The following is a 27,593-nucleotide window of genomic DNA, read 5'->3' as shown; positions in this document are numbered from 1 at the left end:
TACACTTACGTTTTTCCCTTACACATTATAGTTAAATATTTTTTACATTTCACTAGTACTTTAAGACATGCTAGATGTTAAAAAAAAAAAACACAGTATAAGCTGGGCACGGTGGCGCACATTTGTAATCCCAGTGCTTGGGAGGCTGAGACAGGGTTCGAAGCTAGCCTCAGCTACTTAGTGAGGCTCTCAGCAACTTAGTGAGACCCTGTTTCCAAATAAAATATAAAATAGGTCTGGGAGTATAGCCCGGAGGCAGAAAAGCCCCTGAGTTCCAAACCCAGTACAACCAAAAATTAAAATTAAAAAAAAAATTAAAAAGACTAGCTGGTGTGTTGTTGGTGCACGCTTGTAATCCCCGCGCTTGGGAGGCTGAGACAGGAGGATAACACAGGTTCGAAGCCAGCCTCAGCTACTTAGTGAGGTTCTCAACAACTTAAACCCTGTTTCCAAAGAAAATAAAACAAAAACAAAAAAGTATAATTATGAAAAGTATGAAAATTCCCCTTATAACTAAGTATTTTGTATCTCATTGTTTAAAGGAAAATTATGTAACATAATTTTGGTAATTTAATAACTTACGTATCTGCTGTTTTTCAGATTCCCAGGAAATCCAAACTGGCAGTTCATAGGAACCTGAGAGATGATGAAGGCTTCATTATCAGGCATTTTGCAGGGGCAGTGTGCTATGAAACTGTGAGTATGACATTTGTAAGGCGAAACCACTTGTTGAAGTGTTAATATTTAATAAGATAGTGTCTAGGTGGCTTTTAAAATTTAAATTGAATAGTTACAAATTCGATTCCTCAGTACACTATCCATACTGCAACTGCTAAATGTCCACAGTTACTAGTGGCAACTATATTGGACATTAGAGATAAAGAACATCTTTATTTTCATGGATAGTTCTATTGTACAGAGCTAAGTTAAAAAAAGGCTTGTCATAAGATGGACTAAAACATTTCATTTGATTGATTTATTTTTTTTTTTAATTTATTTTTCAGACTCAGTTTGTGGAAAAAAATAATGATGCTTTACATATGTCTCTCGAATCCTTAATATGTGAATCCAGGGATAAATTTATACGGGAATTATTTGAATCATCCACAAATAACAACAAAGATACAAAACAAAAAGCAGGAAAACTTAGCTTCATCAGTGTGGGAAACAAGTTTAAGGTATTTGTATTAATTAAATTATTTCCAAATTTTTATTATATTTTAAATACATTGTTTCGTATCCTGCAATGGATAATCTAGGTAACTCATAAATCCTGCAAATGAGCTTCAAGCAAAGACTGTGCTTTATGGATACTTGTGTGTAAAATATAACATAGCCCTAGTAATTGAATATATGGAAATGATTGTAATTTTCTAAATGTGCTCTTTTTTGATACATAACATATCTCAGTGCTTCTCCTAATGTTCTAGCTTCTGCATACTTTCTGGTTGACCTTCAAACCTTCTCTTTCCCATGTGTTTTCTGTTTCCTTCTTCATTCAGTTTTGTTTTAGCTGGAGTAGTCCAGCTCGGAATGGCTAGAGAGAACTAGTTGAGTTGAGAGAGGAAAAGCAGGCACAGCCAGGGGCTTCAGGTAATGACCTCCTTCATGGACTCTTACTTCTAGAGTGGCTGCCATGTTAAAAAGAGCCCGTTTCAAGTTACTGATTAAATTTGTAATTCATTTTAACATGTTTTCTCTCACAGTGGCATTATGGGCATGCATATTTTACTAAAATTTGATTAAAGCATTTGATAACTTCTATAAAAGGTAAATGCTCAGTTTGGCAAACTCTTTAAATTGCTTCTTTAATTTGTTTTATTAATTTTGGATCAGTTCATTTTTTGAAATCTGATAAGGAATTATCACAAAGATGTTTTAGAAATGGAGCACTATTGACTGGTTATTATTGAGTATTTAGTGCAGAAAAATGATTTAAAAGCTTTTATAAGCTTACTGAACAAAGAACTATAGTGTATAGAACAAAAATGAATTGATTTCTTTTCATACATTTCACAAATGGTTTCTATGACATTTACAATGAAACTACATATTTGCCTTTTGAAATATATAAATATTTAAAATTATATAATTTGAAATAATATTTAAATATCAGAATACTATGATATTGGTAGTATAAACCTCATCAAATTAGCTGGGTGTGGTGTTGCATGCTTGTAATCCCAGTATTTGGGAGGCTGAGACAGGAGGATTGTGTAGGTTCGAAGCCAGCCTCAGCTACTAAGTGAGACCCTGTTTCCAAATAAAATATAAAAATAGGTCTGGGAGTGTAGCCCAGAGTTAGAAAGCCCCTGGGTTCCACCCCCAGTACCACACACACACACACACACAAAATAAATAAAAAATAAACCTCCTCAAATTCCTTTTGGATTGAAATGGGCTCTAAATAATTAACTTGAAGCCAGGAGTAGTGGCACACGCCTGTCATCCCAACACTTTGGAGGCTGAGACAGGAGGATCACAGATTCTTGGCCAGCCTCAGTAGCAACTTAGTGAGGCTCTCTGCAACTTAGTGATACCTGTTGCAAAATAAAAAATAAAATAGGGTTGGGGGTGTAGCTCAGAGGTAAAATACCCCTGGTTAAACCCCTAGTACCACCACCAAAAATCTGATAGTCATATTTCTAAAAACTAAAGCTGTTTTTAAAGCTTAAATATAAATATAGGATAAAGCTTATGGTAAATTTTTAGGTAAACAAATAAAAACCTTTGAATTTATTATATTTATTATGAGTTTCTGCTTCATTCAATAAATATCATTTTTCTCTTGAATATTTTTCTTATTTCAGATTAGACATTTGACAGCAGGTTGGCTTAAAAATAGTACATTTGTTGGGAGGCTGAGACAGGAGGATCACAGTTCATGGATAGCCTCAGCTAGTTAGTGAGACCCTTTGCAATTCAGTGAGACACTGTTTGAAAATAAAGAATAGAAAATAGGGCTGAGGGTATAGATCGGAGGTAGGATGCCCTGGGTTCTATAAAAACAAAAATATTAAAATTCCTCTTAGGTTTATTATTTTTATTTATTTATTTATTTTTGCGGTACTGAGGATGGAACCCAGGGACATTCTACCTCCGAGCTACACCCCAGCCCTATTTTTTATTTTTTATTTTGAAACAGGGTCTCACTAAGTTGCGGAGGGCCTCTCTAAATAGTGGAGGCTGGTTGCGAGCCCGGATCCTCCTGTCTTAGCCTCCCAGATGCTGGGATTACAAGCGTGCGCCACCATGCCCGGCTCTAAAATTTCTCTTAGGTTTAAGTAGTGTTTTTATATTGAGTCTTGAAATGCCTTATAATTGCATATACATAATAATTTGTAACAGGTATTGTGGAACACACCTATAATGCCAGTACTTGGGAGGCTGAGATAGGAGGGTTGCAGGTTTGGGGCTAGTGCGCTCTAATTTAGACCCTATGTCAAAATAAAAAATAAAATAGGGCTAAGGATGAGGCTCTTGGTAGAATGCTCCTGGGTCAAATCTCCAGTATCATACAAACACAGAAAAGTATTTTTTGTATTAACTGCTGAAAATTATAATTGAGTGATATTAACAGTCAAATATTTCATATTTTTCTCTGAGATACTTTGACATGAAATCTTAATAGTTATTCTTATACAGTTGAGTAGCTCATTAAGTTAAAATGGAAGATGTGAGGCAAAAACCCCAAACAGGTTATCTTTTATAGTAATACTAGTTGTCCAATATTCCAAGAGTTAAACGTTTTCCTTTGAAAAGTAACATTTTTATGTTATTGAAACCTGATGTTTTTACTCTTAGTGTTTTAGAAAAGGTAATTCTTTTTGACCAAATTATTATTCTATTATTAACATGAATATTTGTTTTAAAATAAAAATAAAATACAATGAAACAGAACTTGTTAAGGCTGTTTACCTTATGCCTTATGATCCTTGACTTGATAATTGACTCTTTTCTCTCGTTTTTCATTTGTTACTAGTTTATTTTTGTTGCTTTTACTCTTCTGATTTTTATCTCTCTGGGCAGAACACCATGCTTAATCTATTGATGAAGGAGCATGGACTTTGTGACAATTGTTTTCTTTCCAAATTAATCACTGTGTGTGTGTGTGTGTGTGTGTGTGTGTGTGTGTGTGTGTGTGTGTGTGTGTGTGTTACTGGGGAGGGAACCCAGGGGCTTTCTACCCCCGGGCTACTCCTAGACTTATATTTTATTTGGAAACAGGGTCTCACCAAGCTGCTGAGAGCCTCACTAAGTAGCTAAGGCTGGCTTCAAACCTGGGTGATCTCCTGTCTCAGCCTTCCAAGCGCTGGGATTACAAGCGTGCGCCACCACACCTGGCTCAAATTAATCACTTTTACACTTGCTTTTCAGTCATGTGGGGTCCAGATTGATTAAAGTTGTCACAACTCTGTCAACCAGATAAGTGGTACATGACTATTTCTTTGGTCATTCATACATTCATCTCATTTTTTAATAACTTAAGCCTCTGATCCCTAAGGTATGCTGTAGCACCCCAGATAGGATAGTGAAATTAGAGATTAGGCCTGTGTTGGAGTCATGGCTTCCCCATAGCTGGCTTCATAATTTGGGCACGTTATTGATCTTCTTGGACCTCAACCCTCTCTTTGTGAACTGAGGCTAATAATGTGTTCTTAATTGGTTTTGTTGTGCTTTATCCTTAATTGGATTAGATATAACAGTGTTCACGAAAAGCTTTGAGCAGTGCCTTACTCCTAGGAAAGCATTTAGTAAAGTGCACCTGTTATTTTTAATTACAGCTATGATCAATATAATATGTTAGGAATTAGCATCTTTGTCTTTTCTAAGTAGTACAGTAAGCATTTCAACATAAAATCCAGGTAAAGAATTTTACACAATCTACTTTGAAAGTAGTAAAGCAAATTATTTTAATGTACTAAATCAGGGTAGAGTATTATTACTATTATAAAACAGGAAAGCAAAATAACTTGTATTCATTTTTTTTTAGAAAATTGCCCAAGTTTAAAAAAAACAATGAAAATATGTTTTAAATTAGTAAAGAGAACTTTTTATACCTGACAATTTTGTTTTTGCTGAGTGTTACATAAAACAGTCCTGATATATGCCAAAAATATACATTTTAAACACGTTTTTATTCTTGATAGCTTGTGACACAAACTACATCTAGTTTGCACATATCCAGATACATTATTGATTTCATATTGAATGCATCTTCAGTATTTTCATTTATTTCCTTTGCTGCCTGTATTCTTTGCCCTCATTTCTTCCTACCTGCAATTTTTTGTATTTTTAAGTCTTAGTAATTTTTTGTCTTAATTTTACAAGTTTTGTGTAAATAAATTTATTGTCCTTGGCATTTTCATTAGCCATTTTGCATGATGCTACCTGCTGAGTTTGTACACCAGCAGGTTGTTAATGTGTCATATGTGGGTGTTATCGCATGTTATTTTTCTCTAATTTTGGAGAATTAATATTCATGTAGCTCTATGCTTTGCATTTTGGGAATAAACTAATTTTCTTTCTTTTACAGACACAGTTAAATTTGCTTCTGGATAAACTTCGAAGTACTGTGAGTACACTTAAAAAGAAAATAGGATTTTTAATAGTCACCCTATTATAACAGTAACCCTGGAATAATTAGAAATATATTTACACCAAATTGCATTCATTAAAAGTTAATTTTTAAGATGGTTAGAAATTGGTTAGGTTGTTCTGAAAACAGGTTAAATTTGTATGTGAAGTCAAATTATTTTACAAATATATACAACTCTTTGGATATTATTAAATTAAGATTTGGCCTGTGTTTTTACAAAGGTGGAAATAATCAGTAATTATGGGAAGGAGAAGGGTTTTTTTTTTAGGATTAAAGATAAGGCATGTAATTTAATTTCACTTTATTACTCTTGTAATAATGTTCTCCAGATAGGGCAGTGTCAGTGTGGAGAAAATATTATTTTTAGATCCCTTTATAAAGGCAGAATTTATTAGGAGGTATGCTCTTCTCTCTCTCTCTCTCTCTCTCTCTCTCTCTCTCTCTCTCTCTCTCTCATAATAAAATAAAAATAAATAAAAATTTCAATTTATTTATTTATTTATTTATTTATTTATTTATTTATTTATTTATTTATTTATTTTTGGTGGTACTGGGGTTCCTGGAAAGCCTTCTACCTCCGGGCTACACTCCCAGACCTATTTTTATATTTTTTAAATTTGGAAACAGAGTCTCTTAAGCCAGCGCGTCTGGCTTTGAACCTGTGTGATCCTCCTGTTTCCGCCTCCCAAGTGCGGGGATTACAAGCATGCGCCACCATGCCCGGCTAAAAATTTTATTTTGAGAAGGTCTCAACCAAGTTCCCCAGACTGGCCTCCAACTTGCGATCCTTCTGCCTCAGCCTCCCAAGTTGCTGGGATGACCTGGAATTACAGATTTGCCTTGCAGGAGCTTTTTTTTTTTTTTTTTTTAACTATATATTTTAGCGATTCATCCTAGTTTGTTTTTTCCCCCCCTAAATGTAAAACAGAAATCTAGCTGGGCTTGGTGGTGCATGCTTATAATCCTAGCATTTGGGAGGCTGAGATAGGAGGAGCGAGGTTTATGGACAACCTCAGCTATTTAGTGAGGCCCTTTGCAAAGTAAAGAATAAAATATAGGGCTGGGAGTGTAGCTTGGAGTTAGAATGCCCTTGGGTTGTTCCGTCCCCAGAACCATACACACAAAACAAAAACAAAACACCCCAGAAACCTACTATAGAAAGAAATTTAATATATGGGTTATATAAATGAAGCATTTTTTTTTACTCATTTTTTTTTTTACTCAAGTTCACAGAACTGAGTAATCTTCCTTTTCAAATACTAGTGATTTTGGAAGGCTAAATATTTATTCTGTCAGTGTTGTTGTTGCTTAACTTACTGAAATATTTATTCTATCATTGCTGTTTATTTTTGCTCAACTTATTGTTAGGCTTTTGGAGCCTATAATTTTTTCTTCTTCACTGTGGTACTGGGGATTGAGCCCAGGGGGTCTGAGCCACACCCTCAGCCCTTTTTAACTTTTTATCTTTTGCAACAAGGTCTCACTCGGTTGCTGAGTGTCTTGCTAAGTTGGTGAGGCTGATCTCAAAAACCTGCAATCGTCCTGTCTCAGCCTCCCAACTACTGGTATTCCTGGCAAGGAAATCTTTTGAATATCCTCATTGGCTGCGTATTTACCTCTTAAGAGCCTAGCATTTTTAAAAATTAAGCCTGATGATGGTATTTTATTTTTAATTCCCCAATAGGTACTATTGTAAGATGATAAGATCACTTTTATGATTTATAGAAACATGTTCTAAAAGTATTTGCAATGAACATCATTGTTGAAATAACTTTTTTTACAGGATGACTACATTGAAGAGACGTGGCTATTTGGATTTCTAGCATATTAACTTCAGTATATAATAGTTTTGGTGTATACATAGTATTCTTTCTGCCTCATTCAGCATAATCTGATAACCAAATGAATGCCTTTAAGCTTTTAGAAATAGGATTTAACTAACAAAACTTTAAAAACGTGCAAGAGTGCAGCTTAGGGACCTGCAGTATATTTGTGAATAGCATTACAAGATTGGTTGATTTGTGTATGTGTTTAACTTGGCCTGAATTTTAAAGCTCATAGTTTTATTTATTACTGTCATAGGGTAATTTTGTTATCACAGCAATATAGAATGTAAATACTTTTATATGAATATAAAATAAAACAACATGTGTATCAGCCTGCAAAATGTATTATTTAAATATGATAAATGCTTTACAGTGACTTTTCTTATAATTTTTGTCATTTGAATCTAAAATGTAATATTTTCTAATATTGCTAATTTATAATGCAGAAATTTATTTCAGACTTCATATTATAAAAGTATGCTAATATTTGTTATTTACTAGTTATTGTAAAGTTGCATATGTAAATTTTAATATGCTCTGAAAGTTGCTGGTATTCATAGAACTAGTAAAATAAGGATACTGTATGTATTATCTGAAAAAGTGGCTTTATTCTTCTAGGGAGCAAGCTTTATTCGTTGCATCAAACCTAACTTAAAGATGACAAGCCACCACTTTGAAGGCGCTCAAATTCTGTCTCAACTTCAGTGTTCAGGTATTTACGTATATTGTGATCTGTGACACTGAGTGTCAGTAGTCAGAGCTCAGTGTTTTCAAGTAATTTACTGTTATCTTGATCATTTTTAAGTACAATAAGATTTTTCTGTTTCCTTTAAGGAAAGCATGGATGGCAAATTACTTGAGCAAAACTGGGGTGTAGTTTATTATGAAATTAAAGTATTTTACATCACTGTAGTAAAATTTGTAAAAACGCTTTAAAGCACATCTCCATCTCCTTCGAGTGGGTGTCCTCCTGCGGTCCTCTCCGTCCAGTGGCACTTCCTGTCTCATTCCACACAGTTGGGTTAGGAGGCGGTTTTGTCCTTCGTCTCCCTCTACCACATGGGGTAAAATAAAAGTCGGGTGGAGCCCGTGGCTTCTGGGCACTTTTATGCGTTTGATTAATCTATTACTTCCCACCCCTGCATGTCTGACCTTGCACAGTTACAGAAGCCTCAGGCACCAAGCTCCAGTTTTCCTTTACTTCATGCCCATTCTCCATCCCTGCTGCTCCTACTTTTTCCTAGAGCATCGGCTTCCTTTTCTTATTACTTCTTGGTCCAGCTCAGGCCACTAACACTTTCTCAAACTCTTGTTTCTCCATCTTTTTATTTTGCTCCTCTTGGAGGTAGATTTAACAGTGAAATAAATCACCTAAGCTTCATTTAAATAAGCTCTTTTTAAAATCTTGCACCAAGTTTTGTGTTATTTTTTATTTTTAATATGTTACCACTTCAAACTATTCATCAGCAGCAACACTGGTCTAGTTTGCAGATGACAATACAGAGAGTGGAGCCTTGCGCACTGCGGCAGTGACGCGCACTTACAGTCCCACTTTTCCCGGTCAGAGAACCATCCTGGAACCGAGGGATGAGCCCCTGACATGGAAAGCAAAGGGTTTTGAGACTGCGAGCCCAGGCAGCTCCTGCCAGCCAGGCTGCACTCAGGCTTGTCAGTTCTCTTTCTGAGCAGAGGGCAGAGAAAGAGATGCGCCGTGGGCTTGCATGGGGTGTGGGCGCTAACTTCCAAAGGCTCTAATTCTAGGTTGCTGGATTTGCTCTGTCGAGATGACAAAGCACTCATTGGCATGGATCTGCTAGTGCAGTAACCTGGATAATGTGACAGGGGGTGGGGAGGGATGACAGGACAGGGGAGTGGGTGGGCCCCCCAGCCTGCCAGCCTGGGCTCTTGCTGCCATCCACATGCTGTCCTCTGGCCGCTGGGCTTTGCCTTTCTGTAGCGGCCCCTGCTGGACAGAGCCGCAGGGCAGTCCTCACACAGCTAAGGAGCACAGCGCTGGGGGCTACAGTAGCTCAAAAGCCAGAAACTGCACAGGATGACCCGGTGGATGACTCAGGCACAGACCAACGGGGTGAGGGGTGAGGGGTGGGGGTGGGTGGGTGCGGGCATTGTCTGGCTCCGTGGGGGAGCACATGGTGTCACAACACAGAAACAAGAGCACAAGCTGAGCCGTGTGATGCCCGGCAGCTTGGTGGACCATCGATTCTTGGCCTGGGGTTCACATGGATGGCTGTGATGCCAGGGGAGGGGTGGTTTTGGTGAGCACATGGCTACATGGAAATATAGCAGTCGCTGCTACCACTCAGAACACAACACTGGAGACACACACTGGGCCCCCGGCTACTGAGCGCACACAAACCCTTGGGAAGCCATAGCATGTCCTAGAGCAGGAGCAACTGGCTAGATGTGGGCCTGGGGCGTTATGACATAACATCGAGAGGTGTTATGGGTCGGCAGGAGAGAATGAGAGTAGCTGGGTTTTGGGTAGGATATGGATTCTTGTGCCAGGCAGAGTCCTGGGAATGAGTGTGTCCTTAACCATATGCATATGAAAGAAATATGGGGGGAGCAGGATGGGTTACAGTTATGGAGAAGAAAGTATCTTAAGGCAACCAGCTCTCAGACAATTGTTTCAGGTGGATATCTGGAATTGACTGAGTTTTAGCTAGGTTGCTTACCTGAAATAACAGGGCAGTTATAATGCTGGTTACTTAGGCTAGTCTTCTGTTAATAATAACATAAGGATCTGTACAAAGCGTGATGAGATTTTTAAGGTGGTTAGATGCTATTCATACTTGGCACGGTAAGTGGGTTAGTGGTAGCATAAGGTTGAGCCAGTCCTAGGGGACTTCTCTGTCTGAAAATATGGAATGATCTGGGTTGGTTCCTAGTTGGAGGTTTGGGTCTACTTTCCCACACATGCTTCTAAGGACTGCTTCCTAGTATGGAGGTGGAGGTTCTTGGTCTCTATTGCTAATTTTGTTGGACTGACATTCTTGTCTTTCTCACACACAAATGCAACCTATACAGTATGTGTGTATGTGTACCTATATATGTGTGTGTGTAGGTTAGGGTTTTGGATGCATATAAAATGCGGGCACTTCGGGACTAGGGTGGGGCTGCAGTGCCCCGTCTACGTGGCCAGTGGCCTGCGTGCTCAGGGAGATGGTGCCCAGGCCTCTCCACTCAGGCAAGGCTAGAGGGAGCCAGGGTTCCCCGGGCTAGGTCAGATCCCGGCAGAGCAGGGACAGATGAAAAGGAAGGGCCCTGGGTTGGCTCTGCGGCTGGCTGTCCCTGGGTGCGACCCTGTGTGTGTGCCTGCACGATATTTTTGGGGAGGCCGGGGCTGACTACAAAACTGTGCTGATGCCGCTGTTTTGGTCTTGCCATCAGCGTGGGGCGGCAGCGGGGGTGCCAGGGCTGGCCATGGAGCATAGCATGCGCCCAGTGCACGGGGTGGCTGTGGCCATGCGCCCCATAGGGCGGGTGAGTGTGTGTAATGTGCTGCGCCGTTGGGTGGGGGTAGAGGGTGGGTTCTGCAGCAGGTGGCCATAGGGGGCATGGTAGCTGTACACCCCGCCCTGGGTGTTGAATGGGTGGGGCCTGGGGCTGGGGCTTCCCTCTGCTACTCCCAAATAAGGAGCCCAGGAAGTTGAATGAGTTGGGTCTGGCCTGGTGTGGGGTTGATGTAGCTCTCCGGTGCATATGAGGGCTGTTAATGATGGACCCTGGCTTCCAAGCTGTCACACGGGGAGCTGCTGAGAGCGCTGCACTTAAGGCCCTCGTGTGGCATAGCTGTTGTCCAAGCAGGTCCAGTCAGTGTCCTGTTACCGATTCCTCCTTGAGGCTGGAACATTGCAACATGCTGGGTCACACAACACCCTTCTGCTTCTCCAGCCCAGATTCTATCTGATGTTTCTCCATCTCCTGCACTTCCGCCACAGAGTCCTGCACTTCCGCCACAGAGTCCTGCAGGTCATCTGTGAATTTCTTCCCGACCTGAGGGTGGGGGGCATTGAAGTTGATCAACACCTTACGTCTGCCCTGGGTACAGAGGACGTCAGCCCGATGCCTTTGGGGTAATACTGGTTTTCAAAGAGCAGGACCTGGCTGGGCATAGTGGCGCACACTTGTAATCCCCGCGCTTGGGAGGCAGAGACAGGAGGATTGCGTAGGTTCGAAGCCAGCCGCGCACTGGCTTAGGAGACCCTGTTTCCAAATAAAAAAAAATGTAAAAATAGGTCTGGGAGTGTAGCCCGGAGGTAGAAGGGCTTCCAGGAACCCCAGTACCACCACCACCAAAAAAAAAAAAAAAAGAGCAGGACCTGAATGCGTACAAGGAGAAGGACTGGCAGAGGCTGTACGTCACTGAATTATTTTTCTTCTGAAAGATCTTGATGACTAACAGGTGGGTGGTTAAACAGGAAGACTTCTCACTGGTGCAGTCTGAGTTTCTGGGGCTAATTGGGGTCTGAGACCTTGAAAAGGAGGCAGTAGCAGACCAGCCACCGATGGGGCAAGGACTGAACACAGTACCAAGTCAGTGATGCAGGGATCCAGTTGGCTTCTTCAGCACAACGAGCTTTTCCACCCTCTGCACCTGCAACACGTGGTGGTCCTTGATGGTCTTAAGCTCCCGCTTCCAGATCTCCTTGTAGATTGCAATCTGGATCTCCCTGGGAGTGTCCTCGCCATCATCCACGCCATCATCCATGCCCCGGAGGCTCCTGATGAAGTCCTCCAGCTTAATCTTCCTCACGGCTTCACTCTGGGGCTGTGCATGTTCGTGCGGAGCAGGATGATGGCAACAACCATGTCGGGGTTCCAGAACTGACTACTGCCCCCGGGGTTGCAGATCCAGTTACCTCTGGCCAAAAGCGTCCATGAGCCGCGTCACCTTATGGGTATCCCCTGGAAGCGGATGTGTGCCTGGACTTTCTGGAGCGCCTCTTCCAGCTCCACAGCTGAGAAGTCCACCTCGTCCACCGCGTAGTGGAGCAGGTCGTGGCTGACCTGATTCTGCCGGTTCCCCAGGAACTTTTGGATCATCTGGTGGCCGAGACCTTTGCCTTACAGCAGGACCTGAAACCACGCTGGATCAGGTACTGCGCCACTCCTCAGGCTTCTCCTTGAAGAGATTGAGGCGATGCGGTGGTGCGGCTTGCTGAAGGCTGGGGGGCACAGCTATTGCGGGTCCCCCTGCGGTGGTCTCCTTGCTGACGTCTGCTCCCGCAGGCTTTTGTGGAAGGAGGACTCAGCTGATGGTGTCATCGGAGTTGGACGTGCTGTTGTCGCTGTCCTTGTCTTGCTCTGTTGGTTGGCCAGCCTTTGGCCAGGTGGCTCTCCAGGGGCTCGTTGTGCAGGTGGCCCTTGGGGGGACCATGCCCGGGGCTGCCCGGCTGCCCCTGATGCTGTGCTCACAGGAGCTCTGTCTTCAGCTGAGGTCGGCACAGCTGTCCCTGGGCAGCTGGATGGTGAGAGGGGCAGGTGGGCCATGCGCAGCCAGCTTGAGCCGTTTCAGCGAGGGCTGCTGCCACAGCTGGTGTCTGTGTCCTCTTGTCGGCCTTGTGGGCCTGGACCACACTGCTGGCCGGAGCTGCAGGTCCCACTGGGTGCTGGCTGGCAGTCCCCAGGATACTAGAGCAGCAGGGCGGCGACAGCTCCTGTTTGTGGCTGTACAGGGCGACGTCTGCATCCTGGATGTAGGAGGTGGTCATCTTGCCCAGCTTGTGAGAGGGTGGCCTCCAGCCCCGTGATAGTGGTGGTGAAGTCGCCCGCGGGTATCAAGGGCTGCGTGTCATTGTTGGCAGTAGGAGTGTGCACCTTCTCAGAAGCCTCGAAGGAACCGGGCTTGGTGGCGCACGCTTGTAATCCCTGTGCTTGGGAGGCTGAGACAGGAGGATCACGCAGGTTCAAAGCCAGCCTCAGCTACTTAGTGAGGCTCTCAGCAATTTAGTGAGACCCTGTTTCCAAATACATTATACAACAGGTCTGGGAGTATAGCCCGGAGGTAGAAAAGCCCCTGGGTTCCACCCCCAGGACCACACACACACACACACACACACACACACACACACACAAAGAACCCTTGAGGGAAAACTGCATCCTCATGTTGGAGCACGATGCACTGCGGCATGCTGTACTCGGGCACAGAACTAAGTAGCCGCTCGAAGTTCTTGTTCATATGGTACTGGCGGAACACAGTCTGAATCGCGCGGGCTGCATGGTAGGCCAGGAGGCGCCCCCCATACTTGCACTCTAGCATCTCCACCTGCTTGTGCACTTGATGGCCTCCTCTTTGCCTGCTTGCAGAGGATGGAGGTGGACTGCTGGAGTTTGGATCTGCTTGTATGCCGCTGCCCAGGCCCGCGTTCAGCCCATGGGCAGCCACTGCCAGCTGCTCTTAAGTGGTCCGGGCTCAGGCTGGAACCCTCTGCTGGGGGGCTGTCCCACAATGTGTTGGTGTCACTGTTGGGGGCCTCACCCTTGATGCTGGTTGGTCGCCTGCAGCCGCCGAGTGCACGCCCCAACCCCGGCCCCTGGAGGGCTGGGTGCCTGATCCCGCCACCTCGCACCCGGTGACCTTGGCGGGTGGCCTCTCCACGCTGGCCTCAGTTTTCCCCTGCCCAAGGTGTGTGTGTTTTATAATTTTATATATTTTATTTAAAGAGCCTTCCCCCAGTTACACAAGCCTCGGGCTCTCCAAATCTCCATTTACAGCAACCCTTCTGATAAAACTTCATCAGCTGTTGAATCACGTTTTGCCCTTTCTCCTTGTCTGCATGGGTTTGGTAGGCAAGACAGATTGGGACTATTGAAATTCATGGTCAAAACTGTCCTGTCAAATTTCTGTTGTGAGCATCTTCTGTTTCTCCAGGGAGAGTAGTAAGACCCACCTTGCTCTTAAATCTCTAAGCCTCTGGCAGGAGATGGCCTCACCTCTTTACTAAAAACATTAGAGCTTCACCTTTCTGCACCCTAACACGTCTACCTACCGGCATGTCCTTCCTTACTGTTCAGAAAGCAGGAATTGCCTCTCTTCCTAATTGAGGCTTGGAATGCCTTGAAATCTATTCCTTCCCACCTTCTTATGAATTATCTGTATTGAATTGTTCCTTTTGAGGTGGGTCCTTCTAATTTCATTTAAATGTACTAAGATCTCATCTTCAACTCACATTCCCTTCCAGCTACTCCCTTTTTCCTTACTATGTTTTCCCAGCTATTACTTTCTTCTCTAGGAATAGTCTGTTTTCACTTCCTGCCTTTTACTCACTCTTTAGCTCCAAGAGAATCCAGCTTCCATTTTGATCAGGTCATCAGCAGTTGCTTTGATCCTAAATTACATGCTCATTTTGCGCTCCTTAGTGTACTTCCCAGCATTCGACTGGCTAATCCCTTTAACATATCTTTCCTTGGCTTCTGAGACAGCAGATGCCCCGGTTTATCTTTAAAATGGTCTGACCATTCACAAATCCTCTGCCCATTTTCTTCTACCTGGAAAATGTTTGCTAGTTTTTAAGGGTTTGGGTTAGGTCTATGTTTCTACTTATTTTCTGTTAACTCTTGACCAGTAGAATTTTCCATGATGAGGGAAATACTCCACAAATGCATTATCCATCTACTGGCAGCCAGTAGACACTATAGTAGTTTTAGATGATGCATAAGTTGAGATGTTGACTAGAAGTATATTTGTGCTAGGGATGTAGCTCAGTAATACATTAGGCCCTGGATTCAATCCCTAGCAACATACACATATACACGAAGTATATTTGTTATATAATATTTCATAGCTGATAATTTCTGTAAATTATCTCTTTTTAGAGATTAATATTTAAAATTGTATGGTCATTCACAAGTTATTTTGAATTTCTCTACAGTGATTGCCAATGATTTGTGTTTATGAATCTAGGTATGGTGTCTGTTTTGGACTTGATGCAGGGTGGTTTCCCATCACGAGCTTCATTTCATGAACTCTACAACATGTATAAAAAATATATGCCAGATAAACTTGCAAGATTGGATCCAAGACTATTTTGTAAGGTATAACTACTGTTTAAATGAAAAAATGCTTAGCCATAAATTCTTTCCTATAAAGTACTAGTTGGCATTTAACTTTTAACTTTTATTTTTCAGGCTCTTTTTAAAGCTTTGGGCTTAAATGAAGTTGACTACAAGTTTGGGTTAACGAAAGTATTTTTTAGGCCTGGGAAGGTAAGTATATTTTTATTTTAAACTAACATCCTGAATATGAATAGCTTGGATTAATAATATCTTTAAGTATTTAATAATTTTTACTAGTCTTGAATTTTATGGCTTTTTATAGCATGGAATGTGTGTGTATGTATGCATACACACAATTTTTCTATCGCTGAAAAATTTACAATGTGTATAAATTTCATTTTATTCTGTATTAGAATCAGAACATTGACTTTTTAACTTAAATAATGGTTAACCAGAAAATACTAGCTTTTTAGACAAGTTAAGGGCTTTCTAAAATGTATTAATTCATTCTTCACTGATTTGAGATTTTGTAGTATTTTAGAGTCTTATAAGAACAAGTTCTACTAGAATATCATAGATATATAAAGTATAGAAAATTGGACTAAAGTTTTAGTGCTGACCTCTGTCAATTCTAGAATGAATTATTGTATAGATCCTTTTATATATAGCATGATTTTTAAGGCTAACAGTTTATATTTAAAATTTTCACAGGTTATAGAATATAGGTTAATGCATCTAATACAGAATTATCTAAATGCTGTTCTCAATCTGTTAGTAATATTTTCACCATTCCTAACTTAAATATTGATTTAGTAAATTACATCTTCATTATCTTAAACATGATTGTTATATTTAAGTAGCCAATAATACTAAGATTTGTCAAAACCATTAATAAATATCTCATGTATCTTGAGGATAAATTAATCACAATAGATCTGATACACTTTTGAGAACAAGATGAAATGTAAATGCATTACCAGCGTCTATACACTCCTATAAATATTTTTATTGCAAAGGACCCATTTTCCTATAAAAGAAAGAACAAGAGAAATAGAATATAAATGTTCATGTTTACCTTAGCTTTAATCATACATATTTATCATATATTCAACATTTATTTTGTCTTAGTGATAGAGTAATTATTTAATAATTAAGAGAAAGCACTTGGTTTATTTACCTCTAAAAAAGTTAGTGATGCCCTTCGCAACTCAGTGAGACCCTGTTTCAAAAATAAAAAGACTAGCCAGGCATGTTAGTGCACGCTTGTAATCCCAGTATTTGGGAGGCTGCGACAAGAGGATTGTGGTTCATGGACAGCCTCAGCTACTTAGTAAGGACCTTTGCAATTAAGTAAGACTCTGTTTCAAAATAAAGAATAAAAAATAGGGCTGGGGGTATAGCTAGGAGGTAGAGTGCCCCTGGGTTCCATACCCAGCACCTCAAACAAAACAAAACAAAAAAACTGGGGGTGTAGCTCCGAGGTACAGTGCCCCTGGGTTCCATCCCTGGTACTGCAAAAATGAAGGATTTGTTGATTCTTTGACTAAGGCAAAGAATCAAATATCTTTATTGGCTTTCATTATATTGATTGATGAGTAACATCCTTAATATTGTGGTAGGATTTCTTGATAAAGGAGAAAAATCATTTTAAATTCAGTGGTAAGTAGTGGGAATAATATGTCTTATCCATTAATAATGAAATAGCTGTTTTATTTGTATTCCTTCTTTCTTAGTAGCTGTTTCTTATCTTTGTTCAAAATGGGGATAGGAGTTGAGAGAGATAGAATAGTTTTGGTGGTACCAGGTGTTATATAGCTGACCATCACTAACTAAGAGCTTTATATGCAGCAAGCATGGTGATACATGCCTGTAATCCTAGTACTTGGAACATTGAGACATCAGAATCACAAATTCGAGGTCAGCCTGGGCTACTTAGCAAGTCCTTGTTTCAAAATAAAAAATAAAAATGACTGGTTGGGTAATTTCGTGGTATAGTGCCTCTGGGTTTGATCCCCAGGAGAGAAAACATACACACACACACACACACACACACACACACACACACACAATCTATCTGTAGTAGATATAGTTATAGATATATGTATGGATATGTGAGAATTCAGGTGAGCCAGCCCAGAAATATATTTGCTCTTTTCTATTTTTCTCAACAAAACCTTGTCAACTTTCTATTATTAAGCCATTTAAGAGTTTTTTCCCACTCATATTATCAAATCTGTTACCCAACAATAAATAATTTTTCTTACCCCCAAAAAGCAATTCTTAAGGAAAGAAGAAAGAGAAGGGCTGACAAATGTGGACAAGGGTATTTGAGTTTGCTGTATGCTTCACTGAGATATGTTGGTGTAATTGACAAGCAGTTACTTTTAGAAAAAGTTTGAATTCACATTTTATTTTATAGCCAGGCGTGGTGGTGCGCACTTGTAATCTCAGCATTTGGGAGGCAGAAACAGGAGGATAGTGGATCAGCTACTACTTAGGTCCTTTGCAACTCAGTGAGACCCTGTTTTAAAATAAAGAAAAAATGGGGCTGGGGGTTGTAGCTCATAGGTATAATGCCCCTGGGTTCCATCTGTAGTAACACACACACACACACACACACACACACACACACACACACACAAATAAAATTCTATTTTGTTTTCTCTGTGTGTGTGTTTGTTTGTTTATTTATTTATTTATTTACTTACTTACTTATTTTGTGTGTGGGTCTGGGGATGGAACCCAGTGACATTCAACCTCCAAGCTACATCCCCTGCCCTATTTTTTTATTCTTTATTTTGAAACAGGGGCTCACTAAGTTGCGGAGGGCCCCACTATATAGGTGAGGCTGTCTGCAAACCACAATCCTCCAGTCTTAGCCTCCCAAATGCTGGGATTACAAACGTGCACCATCACACTCAGCTTTCTCCTATGTATTTAAATACATTTATTAGTCTTCTTTTTTCTGTCACTGGGGATGGAACACAGGGATATTCTACCTCTGAGCTACACCCTAGCCCTATTTTATTTTTTATTTTGAAACAGATCGTACTAAGTTACAAAGGGCTCACTAAGTTGCTGAGCTGTCCTCCAACCTTCAATCCTTCTTTCTCAGCCTCACAACTATGGGATTACAAGTGTCTACCACCACGTTACATTTATTATTTAATACTGCTTTTAAATTATTTTCTTAGTTTGCAGAATTTGATCAGATTATGAAGTCTGACCCTGACCACTTAGCAGAGTTGGTTAAAAGAGTCAATCATTGGCTAGTCTGCAGTCGCTGGAAGAAAGTTCAGTGGTGTTCGCTCTCAGTCATCAAACGTAAGCATTTTCGTTCTCACCAAGATCTTTTGGGAAGTGAGATGGCTTGCAGAATGTCATGGTTTGTCTCAGAGATGAATGCTGAGCAGCAAGGACAGGGACTTTGTTCACGCGTTTCCCAGTTTCTTCCTGTGTGTAATATGTGATAGGCCAGTATTTGTAGACTTTCTGTTTTTACTTAGTTTTGAATGATACTTATTTTCTCTATCTGCATGTGTTAAGGTGTATTAATTTCATGTCCTCAACAAAACAGAACTCACTCTCGTGAGTTTTTTTTGCTTTTTCTTCCCTGGATCTCCAACACCACCTCTCAGTCTCTCAGATTTAAACCAGAACTTTTTCTGCCTGTGTGGCATCTGCAGTACATTCAAAAAAATTAAAGATTGTAATTGTCTTTCCTTTCTTATCCCTGAAATTGTGTCAGGCACTAAATCATACTGGTTTATTCTTCAAATAGAATTCTTTTTTTAGATAAATTTTTATTGGTGCATTGTAGTCATACATCTTAATGGGATAAAAAAACTTATGGAGATATACATGCACACATCACCCAATCAGCCCCTACCCAATCCCCAACCCTTCCCTCCCCCTCCTTCCTTCCCATGCTTGGTTTTCTGGTTAACTTTGATATGTTTTTTTTTCTTCCATATATGGTCAAGTTATTTTTGACAAGGTTTCCAAGAACATTTGGTGAAGGAAATAATAATTTTTTCACTAAATATTGTTGAAAACTAATAACTACATGAAAAAGAATAAAATTGGGCCCTTACCTAACACCATATACAAATATTAACTCAAAATAGATAAAAGATCTAAATGTAAATCTTAAGGCTATAAACTTTAGAAGAAAACCAGGGTCATAAAACTTCACAACATTAAATTTGGCAGTGATTTCTTGGATATGATTCCAAAGGCACAGGCAACAAAAGAATAAACAAACAAACTTCATAAAAAATAGAAAAATATTGTACATCCAAAGACAATGTAAACAGAATTAAAAGTTACTGATAGAATGGGATGATATATTTCCAAATGCTATATCTGAAGGTATATTAATATTCCAAATATAAATCCTAAAAATTAGCAATAAAAGCAAACAATACAATTTAGAAATAGGTAAAAGACTAAAACAGATAATGAATCTCCAAAGATTTTTATATGACCAATAAACACATGAATATCACTCATCAGTATTATAATCATTAAGGAAATACAAATAAAAACTATAGTGACATACTACTTCACATTTGTTAGGATGGCTATTTAACATGAATTACCTTGCTCCAGCCCTTTACCTTGAGTTTGTTACTATCTTTACTTGTACGGTGTGTTTCTTGTAAGCAGCAGATGGATGGATTCTGGTTTTTAAACCATTTTGCTACTTTATGTCTTTGTATTGGGGAATTGAGGCCATTTACATTCAGTGTGAGTATTGAGAGATTTTTTTTTTTTTTGGTGGTGGAACTGGGGTTCCTGGAAGCCCTTCTACCTCTGGGCTACACTCCCAGACCTATTTTTACTTTTTATTTGGAAACAGGGTCTCCTAAGCCAGCGCGTGGCTGGCTTTGAACCTGCGTGATACTCTGTCTCTGCCTCCCAAGCGCGGGGATTACAAGCGTGTGCCACTATGCCCGGCTTGAGAGATAATTTTTAATTCCTAACCTGTTAAGATTTTATTTCTGTTTGAAATACTGTTTATTTCTCTTTGATTAGTTGTCTGCTGGATGGAATATCTTGTTTCTCTGGTTCTGGTGTGTATTACCTATTTCTTCTTTGTAGTTAATGTCTTTGAGTATTTTCTCTAGCGCTGGTTTTGAAGACATAATCCCTTCAGTTTGTGTTTGTCATGGAAGCTTCTTATTTCCCCATCTAATTTGATAGATAGTTGTGCTGGGTAGGAAAGTTTTGGCTGGAAGTTGTTTTCTTTCAGTTTGGAATATGTTACTCCAAGCCCTTCTGGCTCTCATGACTTGGTTTGGGAAGTCTGGAGTGATTCTAATTGGTTTGCCTCTGAATGTCACTTGGCCCTTTGTTTTTGTTGCCTTTAAGATTCTCTGCTTGCGTTATACATTGGTCATTTTGACAGTTATGTAGTGTGGGGAACCTTTTCTCTGATCCTGTCTAAAGGGAGTTCTCTAAGTTTCCTGGACCTGTGTATCGACCTCTTGCTCTATGTTTGGAAAATTTTCTGCTATTGCTTCCTTGAAGAGATTGTTGATCCCTTTGGTTTCATCCATTCCCTCTTCTATTCCAATTATTCTTAGGTTAGCTTTCTTAAAATGGGCCCTTATTTCTTCAGTGTCAGATTCCTGCTGTCTGATTTTTTTTCTAAGTTATAAATTATGCATTCGTTTTTGGAGTGGTCGTCATCTAGGAGCAAGATTCTATTCTCCATGTGGTCTAAACAATTGTTTATAGTTTGAATTGATGCCTTTGCTTCAATGATTGCATCCTTTATTTCTTTTAGACTCTATAAATTTTTTTCGAAGGTCCTGTATTATTTCTACAGTTATAATCCTGATTTGCTCTTCAGGAGATCTCTGAATTTCTGTGTTATCAGGTTCTGATATTATGGGGTTGTGGGAATTCATTGCTCTATTGTTGTTTCTATTTCCCATACTTTCAGAAGTTTGTGCCTTCTCTGGGTTCTTCCCTGGGTCACCACAACTTCACTTCGGGTGCTGTGGATCTGGAGTTTATGGTAATCTCAGCCGCCACTACTCCTTTACTGGGTTGTACCATTAAAGTCTCAGACCCAGGGAGATAGTCGAGGCTGTGCGAGACCGTGGGGGTGCCAAGCTGGGTGTTTTCCCATGGGGAACTGTGACTAGGGTGTGGTATCTTTGCCACCACTACTCCTTTACTGGGTTGGACTGCAAAATCTCAGACCCAGGGAGATTATCAAAGCTGTGCAAGTCCATGGGGGTGAAGTGCTGGGAATTCTCCTGTAAGGGCCGTAATTTCACTTACAGTTATTGTGCGCGCTGATCTGGAGCTGTCGCGGGGCATGGCGAACTCGCTGCCACTGCTGGCAATATGGCACCGCTACCACACCCTCAGCCGTGATGCTGCCGTATTTTTTTTTCTGGTGTTGAGCTCCATTCTGTATCTCTGGAAGGCGTGATGAGCTTGGCCACTGGGAGTTTTAGACGTTCTTTGCACTGAAAGAACTTCTGAATTATACCTGAATGATCTGCAGCTGCTCACTTCAGCTCCTTGTTTACCTTTCCTCTCTGGAGTCTGGTGCTGTGAGGGAAGATGGCGCTGGTGCAGCTCCAAAGTGTGGGCTGGTTTTTCTTCTGGTCTCTGGTTGTTCTTCTAGTCTTTCTCATCTCTGTCCCTTGTGTTTACAATTTTTATTTCTCTGCTGATAGTGTTTTCTGGCTATGGGAAGCACTGATTTTGTGGCAAAAGAGATCAAATGTTAGCAGGACTCAAAAACACTGCTTTTCTCGGTCGCCATCTTCCCGGATGTCCTTAAATACAATTCTTATGCTATAATTTTTTACTTTTTATCCCCACCATCTTATTGGAGCCTGGTTTTCCTGGCTTATCAGAGTTCTCTCTCTAAACTAAAAGCTTTCATGGTCTTTCTCTCTTAGAGGGCAAAGTCTAAATTCTTAGAATGTTTTCCAAGACCCTGTAAAAGGGAACTTGAGCTTTCCCTACAGTTTCTTATTCCACTCAGCTCCTAGACTGTTCTTTGGCACATTGGGCTGAGCTGCATTTGTGTGTGTTCCCACCAGGTCAGAGCAGCTCCTTAGCACAGGCCCCAAAACAATGCTAAAGGTAGAATATTTCTGACTTCCTTGAGGATCAGTGGCAAATCTTTAATTGCTAGGAGTTATTTGGGGACTAGTACTAGATTTAATTTATAATTTCCCCCTATACTCACCATAGTACTTGCAATATTGCTAGAGACAGAAAAAGGATTCAGCAGATCACTTCTTATTAATAGAAAAATAAAATTCTTTTGACTTAAGAGGAATCATACAGACAGAGGTTATTATTGAGATCTTTTGTTAGGCAATTTTGGGTAGGGATAAAAAGAAAACTATAGTAGAAGAAGATAAAATCTTTTTTCCTACCATTTTTGAAGTTCAAATATATATATTTGTCAAACTAGTTCAATGCTTTTAGCTTTATACATTGCATTACAATGGAATATGCATTCTATTAAAATTACCTGTGCTGTTCCATCCATTTATGGACTGTGTTGTGCAAAGATACTGAGGTCAGCAGGTTGACTTGGAACTTTGCAAAATTTTAATAGAGAAGCTCTGAAAAAAATGTTTCAAAATCATCAGTCTAGGAAATACTGAGTAGCTGAAGTTGAAAAGATTTCTTTATCTTAGAATTCTTAGGGGTCTGACCCAGTATGTTCATTGTGAATTTTCAAAATTAAGTATAGTATACCTCTTTCTAAACTCATTTGACAGGAAAACCCCTTTTAAAAGACATACCTATTTACATTCAATAGAACAAATGATGCCTAGGACAGTTTAGAAAACAAATGTAGCTAATAAGAAAAAATTACATTTGAAGTATATACCATACATATAATATGTTTTTTATTTTTAAGAATTAAAACAAATTTAAAGAGATGTTAAACTTGCTATATTTGATGTCTAGTCTATATGTTCATCAAAATTTATATTTCTTGAGAATTGCTTTGTGGAAATGCATGTATTAAAGTATATTGCATGTGGATTTTAACCAATAATGTGTTGTCATTTTACTTTACTCTTAATACACAGTGAAAAACAAAATAATGTATCGAGCTGAAGCTTGCATTAAAATGCAAAAAACTATTCGCATGTGGCTTTGCAAAAGGAGACACAAACCTCGGTAAGATGAACAGTGTCTAAAGAATGCTGCAAAACCTAACCATCTGCTTGGTGGGCTTGGTGGTCCACACCTGTAATCCTAGTACTTGAGAGGCTGAGACAGGAGGATCATAGTTTCAAGGCCAGCCTCACCAACTTAGACTTTGTTTAAAAATAAAAAGTAAAATATGGCTGGAGGTATAGCTCTGAAGGAAAGGTTAAAAAAAGAAAGAACCTAGTTATTCTAATATAAAATGTCAATAAAGACATAATGAAAAGCAGTTTGGAATTCATGTTTTTTGTAAAGTGGTATTTTAGTCTGCTATTTTAATATTTATTTGAAATTAGCTAATTTATTCATTACTTGTTTCATTCTATCAAAGGATTTGTAATGGCTACAAAAATATAAATTATAAAAGGTTGAAATACAAGCTTAAAAGAACCTAAAAACCTCATTTTTATTTTGGCCATAATTTTCAAGATTATAAGAATTATGTTGTTTTGCTATAACTTAGTTTTACTTTATTTATTTATTCATTTATTTTTGTGTTCCTGGAGATTAAAACCAGGGGTATTCTCTCTTTGAGCTACATTCCAGTCCTATTTTATTTTTATTTTGAAATGGGGTCTTATTAGGTTGATGAGAGTCTCACTACTTGCCGAGGCTGTTCTTGAACCTGTGATCCTCCTCTCTTGGCTTCCCACATCCTGGGGTTACATGAGTGTATCTGGTTTTAGTTTTGTTTTTTATATAAAAATTTCATTACGAACTTAAACTTTTTTTTGTGTGTGGTACTGGGGTTGGACCCAGGGGCATTCTACCTCTGAGCTACACCCCCAGCCCTATTTCTTATTCATTATTTTGAAACAGGGTCTCACTGAGTTGCAAAGGGCTGAGGCTGGTTGTCAACCTCCTGGATCAGCCTTCCAAATGCTGTGATTACAAGTGTGCGCCACCACACCCGGCTCCAACTTAAACTTTTAAAGTTGGAGGTCTGAATAACTATTGCTCCATTATGCCTTTTCATAGAGATTATTAGATAACCCTGTGTGTGTGTGTGGTGCTAGGAGTTGAACTCAGCGGCATTCTACCTCTGTGCTATGCCCCAGCCCTATTTTTTAATTTTTATTTTGATGAGTCTTGTTAGATTGATGAGAAACTCACTACATGCTGAGGCTGTCCTCAAACCTGTCCAGTGATCTCAGCCTCTCGCATGCTGGGATCCCAGGTGTGTGCCACCATGCCCGGCTATCAGATAATTTATATTACCTATTATTTGAATTTTCAATTTTTAGTTTAAATATAGAAATCCTTGATCTTATTGACAGGCATCAGTTATTCACACCTGTATTTTATTCTTTTTATGCTCAACAAGAAATCTTAAAAAGAGAATACTGAAGCATATTGAGAGCACAAGTGAATTATCCTAATTAGCAAGATGTTTTTAACATTTTATTAAAACAATACCTACTTAGAGCAATAAGTGGTGACGTTTACTCTTGCAGCATTGATGGCCTGGTTAAGGTGGGCACACTGAAAAAGCGACTTGATAAATTTAATGAAGTAGTAAGTGCATTAAAAGAAGGAAAACCAGAGGTCAACAAACAGATAAAAAATCTTGAAGTTTCTATCGATGCTTTGATGGCCAAAATTAAGGTATGTAATTTTAGCCCAAATGACTTTGACTTTTTATATAATTTAATGTCTTTAATTATTATTGGTATTCAAATTGCATAGAAAAATGTTGTGTTTTTTTGAGATAAGAAATGTTGACAGATGATTGCTCATTTTTTATGCTTAAAAAGTTTTATATCAGAAAGATAAAATAACAATTTTTATGTGGTTTCATCTAGTAGGGAAATATTTTTTCCCTAAAAGAGTGACTTAAATACTATACTTTTGCCAGGTGTGGTGGTGCATGTTTGCAATCCCTGCGCTTGGGAGGCGGAGACAGGAGGATTGCGCAGGTTTGAAGCCAGCCTCGCTGGCTTAAGAGACCCTTGTTTCCAAAATTTAAGAAAATATATAAAATAGGTCTGGGAGTGTAGCCCGGAGTAGAAGGGTTTCCAGGAACCCCAGTACCACCAAAAATAAAATAAATAAAATAAATAAATAAATATGATACTTTCTTGGTAAGCTTTTCACAATCATGACTCAGAGATAATGCAAATTATTTTGTTTTATGCTTTTCTACTTTTAGAAACTAATTTTCATTTTATTTATTTATTTATTTATTTATTTATTTATTTATTTATTTGGTGGTACTGAGGGTGGAAACCAGAGGCTTTCTACCTCCGGGTTATACTTCCAGACCTATTTTATATTTTATTTGGAAACAGGGTCTCATTAAGTAGCTGAGGCTGGCTTTGAACCTGCGTGATCCTCCTGTCTCAGCCTCCCAAGCACGGGAATTACAAGCGTGCCCCACCATGCCTGGCTCATATATTTTAGTTTAATTTGTTTGTCTGTAGCAATGGGGATTGAATCCAGGGGCATTCTACCTTGGTACCTACCCTCAGCCCTTTTTATTTTTTGTTTTGAAGCAGAATCTTGCTGGGTTGCTGAGAGTCTTAATTTGCAGAGGCTATCTTCAAACCTGCAATCCCCTTGTCTCAGCTTCCCAAGTACTGGGATTATAGGCGTGTACCCCACGTCTGGTCTAATTTTCATTTTATATATTTTTATTTGGGGCAGTACTGAGGATTAAGTTTAGGACCTCACACATGCTAAGCATGCTTTCTGTCACTGAACTATGTAGTTCAGTGACATACCCAGAACCCCCATTTCTATTTATTTTATTTTATTTTATTTTATTTTATTTTATTTTATTTTATTATTTTTTGCGGGTTTAGTGATGGAACCAGGGGCATTTGACCTCCAAGCGACACCTCCTGCCCTATTTTTTATTCTTTATTTTGAAACAGGGTCTCACTAAGTTGCAGAGGGCCTCACTAAGTAGCTGAAGCTGTCTGTGAACCGTGATCCTCTGGTCTCAGCCTCCCAAATGCTGGGATTACAAGCATGCGCCACTATGCCCAGCTCCTATTTTATTTTTTGTTTGGAAACAGGGTCTCACTAAATTGTGGAGGGCCTTGCTAAATTGCTGAGGTGGGCTGCAAACCTGTGATCCTCCTCTTTTAGCTGCCCAAGTACTAGGATTACAAGCATGTGCCACCACACTGGACTCAGAAGCTAATTTTAAATGATAACAGTAATAGAATGTTATTGAAATTTCTGAAGAAAACTATCAAAAACACCTTTATGCCCCCTCACATATTCAAATATGCTGCTATATATTTTCCTTATATTCTTATTTTATATGTGTAAACTTTTATATAATTTTTAATAATAATATGCATTTAGTTTTGGATCTCTGCTATTATGTTATATGCTTTGTCTATTTTAATATATTATCTTAATAGAGGCTATAACATAATTCACCTGTTATAAAAATAGTAGTTTTTTCAATTTTATAGGCTAAAAATGGAGACCCTTTTTGTTTGATTTTCATTTATTTGATTACTAATGGGATTAAATTTTTCTATATGTCTGTTATACCTGTTTCTTAATCACATTTGATTTTTTCATTTTTTAAAATTATTTTATGATTTTGGCCGGGCGTGGTGGCGCACGCTTGTAATCCCCGCACTTGGGAGGCGGAGACAGGAGGATCGCGCAGGTTCGAAGCCAGCCACGCTGGCGTAAGAGACCCTGTTTCAAAAATATAAAATAGGTCTGGGAGTGTAGCCCGGAGGTAGAAGGGCTTCCAGGAACCCCAGTACCACCAAAAAAAAAAAAAATTATTTTATGATTTTGCTGTTTTTCTTAGCTAGTTCCATAGGTCAGTGCAATTATATAGATATACTATTTTCTACAGATATTCTATGTAGGCAGTCTTAAATCTTTAAGGTAGAAATGAAAAAAATGATCATGAAAATAATGAAAATACAATAGATAGACTTAGCTGTTTTACAGATTTGTCAGGAGAACTCCATATA

The 27,593-nt window shown here is 39.5% G+C and overlaps 1 protein-coding gene across 8 annotated transcripts in view; it reads left to right on the top strand.

Annotated features, from left to right (window-relative positions):
• The window catches only part of MYO6 (myosin VI), a gene marked incomplete at both ends in the record, with an annotated part of 121,049 nt that overhangs the window by 63,405 nt on the left and 30,051 nt on the right, over positions 1 to 27,593 (top strand). For all 8 annotated transcript variants that reach the window (XM_080700720.1, XM_080700719.1, XM_080700718.1 and 5 more), the window contains 9 exons: positions 601 to 696; positions 1,005 to 1,178; positions 5,537 to 5,575; positions 8,044 to 8,137; positions 15,353 to 15,483; positions 15,577 to 15,654; positions 18,639 to 18,768; positions 23,526 to 23,616; positions 25,101 to 25,251. In XM_080700720.1, the coding sequence (XP_080556846.1) occupies positions 601 to 696; positions 1,005 to 1,178; positions 5,537 to 5,575; positions 8,044 to 8,137; positions 15,353 to 15,483; positions 15,577 to 15,654; positions 18,639 to 18,768; positions 23,526 to 23,616; positions 25,101 to 25,251 (984 nt within the window). The remainder of the gene's footprint in view (positions 1 to 600; positions 697 to 1,004; positions 1,179 to 5,536; positions 5,576 to 8,043; positions 8,138 to 15,352; positions 15,484 to 15,576; positions 15,655 to 18,638; positions 18,769 to 23,525; positions 23,617 to 25,100; positions 25,252 to 27,593) is intronic.

This window comes from Muscardinus avellanarius (genome assembly GCF_963383645.1).
Source record: "Muscardinus avellanarius genome assembly, chromosome: 8".
Taxonomy (NCBI): Eukaryota; Metazoa; Chordata; class Mammalia; order Rodentia; family Gliridae; genus Muscardinus; species Muscardinus avellanarius.
The sequence above is the reverse complement of the archived record's forward strand: the minus strand, read 5'-3'. Positions and strand labels throughout refer to the sequence as shown.